We start from the raw sequence: 8,038 nt of genomic DNA on the forward strand, positions 1-8,038 counted from the left end.
TGAATTTTGTGTTTTTATTACAGAAAATGTTGAGTTTTGTACTATTTTGGAGAAACATATAGTTTGAAATTCCAAATTACCATAAACATATGATTATAATGAGCTATTATTGCGTATCTTCATATCACATTACCAAATACAAGTAACCATTTTAAACAGAAAAAATATTTTCCATAATTTCTTCCTCAATCCCAGCGTTTCATTTATTTTAAAAAAGTTATTTTGTGATTACATTTTAATGTAATTGTTTTACACTCTTTCTTGCTGTTATATATTCATTCTCATTAGTATATTCTGTACTGAAAATTTCATTTAATAAAATAAACTAGAAAATAACCACACGGATGACGTCAGGACTACTCGGTTATTTTGGCCACGTGACTTTTGGCACGTTGAAGCAACTTCCTGTTCATAGGATCGAGGCTAACTCAAGCATAACGTCAGTGGAATAAAGATGAGGTAGAGATTGAAGATCTCGAGGATCCCCTTCGCTTTTTTACAAGGTAACATCTGCAACATGATTTAATTAAAACTTTAAACTCCAGCTGGAGACTCCGACGTGTCTTGGATACTGAAGCTTGTTGGTTTCTGTCCTCTGCGGAGGCCAGCTCGCTGGAGAAACGGCAGAGCAGAGGAAGGATCTGACAAAGAGTCGTTATTGAGGGAAACCTCGTCGGGAAGCGAGGTGAGAATTACACCTTGGTGTGATGTGTTTGGTTTAATCGGTAAGTGGTAATATTCCGGGAATCGTGTGCTTGTGATGTTTGGAGCTTAGTGAGGTTAAGCTGTTGCTGCAGCGGAGTGGTGGTTCTGTGAGGCTGATGTGGTTTGGAGCTGCGGCGGAAACTGCTATCTTATCTTCAAGCCTTGCCTTCTCTGCAAAAGTGAATTTCGAAAATCAAACAAAGGTGTAATCAAAATGCCGTCTTCTAGTGAAAATGGGGTGTGCGCACTCGACTTTCTGTGCTTTTTTGTACTGCGGTCAAAGCAGCCGCTCCTGCTTTTCTATTGCGCTTTTATTTTTGACTTTACGGTAAATACCCATGCACGGTTGACGAGCTCAGCGCTAAATCGCTACAGCGTGTAAAAATGTCCGGTTTTCGAAATGTAAGACGGGTTATTTAGGGGCAATAGAAAATGCGTCAGTGCTGCATTGATGAGAACCGTGCATGTAGTTGACAGATTACGCTGTCCATTGCAACATGAAACACCCTTTCTCTGAATATGGTTTCCATGTTTGCTTCTCTTTTCCTTCCTTTTCTGAATCATCAAAGAAATGCCTTGTCTTTCTTTTTCTCATATCCAGAGCTACCAAACTCACCCATTTCCGTCAAAGATAACGTGTTGTGTAACTTTTATAAAAGCTAATGGACTTTAATTTAAGAGCTGGCCAAGTCGGGTTACATTACCAGGCTGGTTGACTTTACCAGATCCTGCTTCACTTTCACCACTTTTTTTTTTAAATATCTGTTCAGAAAATCTCTAAGCCTCTATTTTATTCTTCTTTTTTTCTGAGCACTGGACTTGTGCTGATTTTACATTTTGAACCGCTGAACTTTAAATCAAATAGCATAAAATTTTGATCAGCCGTCAAACCATTATTGTGTCGGGGGGGGGTCTTGATCACTGTTTCAAGGACAATTAGGAAGGAAACAAAAAGTTTTTATGTAACTTAAATATTACGCATTTTTTTCCAATAGTAGACCTATTTTAAAAATTTTGAAAAATTATTCCATAACCCCCCCTACCCTGAGCCCAGGACAACAGACCCATTTGTCCCCCCCATCGGCGGGCATGGTTAAAATGTAACAAAAAAAGATGTATGTCAACCAGCCAGTATTGTACTATGATTCTACATTGATTTTTAGACACGTCACATGACCTGAATGCTTTTGAGCTAAAATGCAGATATTTACATTTGAAAAACTCATTAGAACTATGTTAAATGTGTTAAACTGTAATAAAATAGGTCATAGTCAACTGGCATGGCAAAACAAGTGTATTTGTATAGCACATTTCATACAAGACAAGTTAAAGTGCTTTACATAAAACAAAAGCAATGAAGTGGGGTGCAAGAAGCAGTACCAAGTGTGTTAAAAACAAACTTTATAAGAAATTAAATAAAAACAGAAAGGGGAAAAAAAGACTAAATTAAATAGATAAAATGCAAGAAATTAAGTTCCAGTGTGAGGAATTACATATTTATATATTTATGTGTATATAGAGTATATCTCCATCTATCCATCCATTGTCAGCCACTTATCCAGAGTCGGATCGCGGGGGCAGCCGCCTAAGCAGAGATACCCAGACTTCCCTCTCCCCGGCCACATTCACCAGCTCATCCGGGGGGATCTCGAGGCGTTCCCAGGCCACCTGAGAGATGTAGTCCGTCCAGTGTGTCCTGGGTTTTCCCCGGGGCTTCTTTCCAGTGGGACGTGCCCGGAACACCTCATCTTGCTCTCTCCATTTGGAGGAGCAGTGACTACTCTGAGCCCCTCCCGGATCACCAAGCTTCTTACCCTATATCTAAGGGAGAGCCCGGCCACCCTGCGGAGAAAACTCATTTTGGCCGCTTGTATTTGCAATCTTGTTCTTTCTGTCACTACTCACAGCTCGTGACCAGGCTGTGCCTAGAAATTCTGTCAATAAAAGTTATGAACAGAATTGGTGACAAAGGGGAGCCTTGGCGGAGTCCAATCCAATGATTCTGATTTACTGCAATGTGGACCAAGCTCTGACACCAGTCATTCAGGGACCGGACAGCTTGTACAAGCGGGTCCGGCACTCCATACTCCCTCGGGGGACATGGTCGAATGCCTTCTCGAAGTCCACAAAGCACATGTAGACTGGTTGAGCGAACTCCCATGCCCCCTCCAAGACCCTGAAGAGAGTGTAGAGCTGGTCCACTGTTCCGCGACCAGGACGAAAACCACATTGCTCCTCCTCAATCCGAGGTTCGACTATTCGACGAACCCTCCTCTCCAGCACCCCTGAATAGACCTTAGCAGGGAGGCTGAGGAGTGTGATCCCCCTGTAGTTGGAGCGCACCCTCCAGTCCCCCCTTTTTAAGTAGGGGACCACCACCCCAGTCTGCTAGTCCAGGGGAACTGTCCCCGATGTCCAAGCGATGCTGCAGAGGCGTGTCAGCCAAGACAGCCCTACAGCATCCAGAGCCTTAAGGAACTCTGGGTGGACCTCATGCACCCTCGGGGCCTGGCCACCGAGGAGCTTTTTAACCACCTCAGCCACCTCAGCCCGAGAGATGGGAGAGTCAACAGCCATCACCAGCTACCCCAGGCTCTGCTTCCTCATCGGAAGATGTGTTGGTGGGATTGAAAAGGTCTTTAAAGTATTCCCTCTACCGCCTCACAATGTCCCCAGTCAAGGTCAGCAGCCCCCCATCCCCACTGTACACAGTGTTGATGGAGCACTGCTTTTTCCTCCTGAATCGCCGGATGGTGGACCAGAATCTCCTCGAAGCCATTCGGAAGTCATTCTCCATGGCCTCTCCAAACTCCTCCCATGCCCGGGTTTTTGCCTTAGCGACTGCCGAAGCTGCGTTCCGCTTAGCCTGCCGATACCCACCAGCTGCCTCTGGAGTTCCACAGGCCAAAAAGGCCCGATAGGTCTCCTTCTTCAGCTTGACGGCATCCCTTTCTGCCGGTGTCCACCAGCGAGTTACCACCACGACAGGCACCGAAGACCTTAAGGCCACAGCTGCGGCTGGCCGCCTCGACAATAGAGGCAGGGAACACAACCCATTTGGACTCAATGTCCCTCGCCTCACCCGGGATATGGTTGAAGCTCTGCCAGAGATGGGAGTTGAAACTCTTTCTGATAGGGGACTCTGCCAGACGTTCCCAGCAGACCCTCACAACACTCTTGGGTCTGCCAGGCCTGACCGGCATCCTCCCCCACCATCTGAGCCAACTCACCACCAGGTGGTGATCAGTAGACAGGTCCGCCCCTCTCTTCACCCAAGTGTCCAGAACATGTGGCCACTAGTCCGACGATACGACTGCATAGTCGATCATTGAACTGCGGCCTAGAGTGTTCTGGTGCCAAGTGCACATGTGGGCACTCTTATGTCTGAACAAGGTGTTCGTTATGGACAGTCCATGACGAGCACAGAAGTCCAGCAACAAAACACCACTTGGCTTCAGATTGGGGGGTGGCATTCCTCCCAATCACACCCCTCCAGGTCTCGCTGCCATTGCCCACGTGAGCATTGAAGTCCCCTTCCAAGGACTCCAAAAAGGGTGGGTACTCTGAACTGCTGTTTTGGTGCATAAGCACAAACAACAGTCAGAACCCATCCCCCCACCTGAAGGCAGAGGGAGGCTACCCTTTCGTCCACCGGGGTAAACCCCAACGTACAGGCGCCAAGTCGGGGGGCAATGAGCATGCCTACATCTGCTCAGCGCCTCTCACTGGTAGCAACTCCAGAATGAAAGAGGGTCCAGCCCCTCTCAAGGACAGTGGTTCCAGAGCCCAAGCCGTGCATCGAGGTGAGTCCAACTATATCTAGCCAGATAGCCGGTAATCTAGCCTCGCGTACCAGCTCAGGCTCCTTCTCTACCAGAGAGGTGACATTCCATGTCCCTAGATCTTGCTTTTGCTGCCAAGGATCAGACCGCCAGGGTCCCCGCCTCTGGCAGCCGCCCAGCTCACACTGCACCCGACTCGGATGACATGGCCCCTCCTGCAGGTGGTGAGCCCACGGGAGGGGAGGCCCATGTCACCCTTTCGGGCTGAGCCCGACCGGGCCCCATGGGCAAAGGCCCAGCCACCAAGCGCCTCCGTGCCCTACCTCCAGGCCTGGCTCCAGAGGGGGGCCCTCGTTCGGGCAAGGGAAACCCTGGTCCTTGCTTTGAAATCATCATAGGGGTGATTTGAGCCGCACTTCTTCTGGTCCATCCCCTAGACACCTGTTTGCCATGGGTGATCCTACCAGGGGCATGAAGCCCCCGACAGCATAGCCGCTAGGATCATCAGGACTCACAAGCTCCTCCACCACAATATATATATATATATATATATATATATATATATATATATATATATATATATATATATATATATATATATATATATATATATATATATATATAAATCACATAACAAAAAAAATAAAGTCAACATGAGTTTGTCAATGCCCCTGAACATTTGTCTGCTTTTGTTTGTTAATCAATTAATAAAGTTGAGGTGGTAATAAGCTTTTCTGTTTTACAAAGTCTTCTCTGCAACATCTCTTAATATTTTATAGAACGATGCTCTTGGTAACTGAGGTGTTGTGCATGCAGACATTTTGAAGGTGTGACTTTGAAGAAGCTCTGAGAGGATGAGGTGGGACTTTTTGTGCTGCATGGTCCTGAAATCCAGTTTTATCTTTCTTTGTCATTTCAGTGTTCCCTGCAGATGTGCAGCAGCTGCTGGTGATTACAGAAGGGGTTCTTTCTAAATGGAGTCTTATCAAGCAGAACCTAGAGTCCCATGTCATAAAGGAGGAACTATGGCCCAATCAGGATGGGGAGCAGTTGATAACAGGCTGGTAGAGACTGGCACCAGTTTACCAATGATGGTGGCCGCTCTGAAGAGTGAAGATGATGATGATAAAGAATTTCAACCTTGGTCATATTCAGCCCACCTTCATCAAGCCCAAACTGAAGGCAACACAGATGTAGAGACTCCAACCAACAACCCAGATAAACAGATAAAATCAGAAAGTGATGGAGAGGACTGTGGAGGACCAGAACTAACCAGTAACCCAGACCCAAGCAGTTATTTACAGCCAGATAGTGACAAAAAAGCTTCAGGCTCTTCTGAGATAAAACATTTGTCACATTTGAAACCTGAAATGGAAGACGATGATAAAAGTTGGAATCACATGAAGGAACATGGGTCAGGTGTACGCGATGATGTGGAGTGTAACTCTGCCAAAAAATCCCTCATCTGCTCTGAATGTGGTGAAGAGTTTCACTACCAAAAATCTTTCCAGAGACACTTGACACAGCATTCAGATGAAAGGTCTTTCAGCTGTACGAACAGTAAGAAACATTTTAAAGTAGCACAAAATGTAAATGTGCAGAAAAGAGTCCACACAGGAGACAGACCATTCAGCTGTGAGGAATGTGGAAAAAGATTTAGTCAAAAGTCAAGCTTAAACCGACACCTGAGACTCCACACAGGAGACAGACTATTCGGCTGTGATGAATGTGGACAACGATTTAGTCGAAAGACAAGTTTAAACCAACACATGAGAATCCACACAGGAGACAGACCATTCAGCTGTGATGAATGTGGACATAGATTTAGTCACAAGAAAATCTTAAACAGACACATGAGAATCCACACAGGAGACAGACCATTTAGTTGTGATGAATGTGGACATAGATTTAGTCAAAAAAACAACTTAAACCGACACGTGAAAATCCACACAAAAGACAGACCATTCAGCTGTGATGAATGTGGACATAGATTTAGTCAAAAAGACAACTTAAACCAACACATGAGAATCCACACAGGAGACAGACCATTCATCTGTGACGAATGTGGACAAAGATTTAGTCGAAAGACAAGCTTAAACCAACACATGAGAACCCACACAGGAGACAGACCATTCAGCTGTGATGAATGTGGACAAAGATTTAGTCAGAAGAACAACTTGAATGCACACATTAGAATCCACACAGGAGACAGACCATTTAGCTGTGATGAATGTGGACATAGATTTAGTCGAAAGACACACTTAAACCAACACACGAGAATCCACACAGGAGAAAAACCATTCGGCTGTGATAAATGTGGACAAAGATTTAGTTACAAGACAAGCTTAAACCTACACATGAGAATCCACACAGGAGAGAAACCATTCAGCTGTGGGGTTTTTGCTAAATTATGTGGCGTCAAAGTTTAAAAGGACATGTGTAGCCACAAAAAATAGAGAAGACACAATTGCAGGATTTTGCTACAATCCTGTAAACAATGTGTTGTTTCCAGTGTAGATATGTGCTGGTTAGAAAAACTATAGGGGAATATTCCAGGAAAGTCTGTCAATAATGAGACTCAAACTGACACCATCTCCTTATTGATCCTCAACTTGTTTGGGGGGGACACAGCTAAGTAATTTTTGTTTTTAACTAATTTAAGAAAGACTTGAACAAATGTCTCACATGCTTTGTCTCTCTCTGATTGTCTTTCTTTTAGATACAATGAAAATGCTGATGTTTTATTTTTTATACATTGGATTTATGGGGAGGAACACTCTTTTGGGAGTCCCATTTCGACCTGTCAGTCATTATTTGAGGCGAGACTTAAATCAGCTTTACAGGCAGCACAAGTTACCATGGTAACTCAGTGGGGACTTATTGAAACCATTGTAGTAGTTTAATTATATTGTTCTAATCATGTTGCAGCTTACTGTGTAACTCATGAAGTTCTCAGATCAATAAAGATGAGATTAGAAAATTAGATGATTCTTCCCTAAACTTACATGAGAAGTGGTGAAGATTTGCAACTTAGATATAAGAAAAGACAGACAAATTACTTTGGTATTAATCCACTTTTTTGTTCATGTGTTTGTTTCTTTTATCAAATAATGTCCAAATAGCATGTATTTAGAAATCCTTTCTTTATTCTCTTGAACATTAATTAATTAATGCTTAATTTTCCTACATTTTTAGCCACTTTGACAATACAAACTTTGGTTGAACATCATATTTACATGTTTTCTGTTTATGCTTTAAATGTTCATATTTTATCTTATGTTTGTAGAATAGTTATTAAATATATCGTATTATTGTACCTGGTCGTTGTCTGAGGTTTCCTTGTGTGGTCCTAAGATCAATTCAAACGAGAACTCTACAAGTAGCGTGAGTCTGATTTATTTAATGATATATCATTATTCCCTCTAGGGGATAGGAAGCCATCCAGGCTGCTTGTGAAGCTGCAGAGAAAGCCATGCGGTGGCTGTGGATTAAGAGTTGATCTGTGGGTAGCTACTAGTCAGTGACGTGCAGTCAGGGGAGGCAGGTGAGGC

General features: G+C 44.0%; 1 protein-coding gene across 6 annotated transcripts; it reads left to right on the forward strand.

Annotated features, from left to right (window-relative positions):
• The first annotated feature begins 403 nt into the window (after positions 1-403).
• Positions 404-7,797, forward strand: LOC121634104 (zinc finger protein OZF-like). Of its 6 annotated transcripts, none has more exons than XM_041976558.1 (3): positions 404-503; positions 604-685; positions 5,407-7,797. In XM_041976558.1, the coding sequence occupies exon 3, from the start codon at positions 5,462-5,464 to the stop codon at positions 6,914-6,916; it is 1,455 nt and encodes a 484-aa protein (XP_041832492.1). In that variant the 5' UTR covers positions 404-503; positions 604-685; positions 5,407-5,461; the 3' UTR covers positions 6,917-7,797. The 6 variants fall into 6 exon arrangements, with proteins under 6 accessions (XP_041832492.1, XP_041832491.1, XP_041832490.1 ...); XM_041976557.1 differs by having other exon boundaries at positions 609-685; XM_041976556.1 differs by having other exon boundaries at positions 404-725.
• The last annotated feature ends 241 nt before the right edge of the window (positions 7,798-8,038 follow it).

This window comes from Melanotaenia boesemani, chromosome 22 (genome assembly GCF_017639745.1).
Source record: "Melanotaenia boesemani isolate fMelBoe1 chromosome 22, fMelBoe1.pri, whole genome shotgun sequence".
Lineage (NCBI taxonomy): Eukaryota > Metazoa > Chordata > Actinopteri > Atheriniformes > Melanotaeniidae > Melanotaenia > Melanotaenia boesemani.

Coding starts and splice junctions, on each gene's coding strand:
- LOC121634104 (XM_041976556.1), top strand. CDS start 5,462: ATGGAGTCTTATCAAGCAGAACCTAGAGTCCCATGTCATAAAGGAGGA.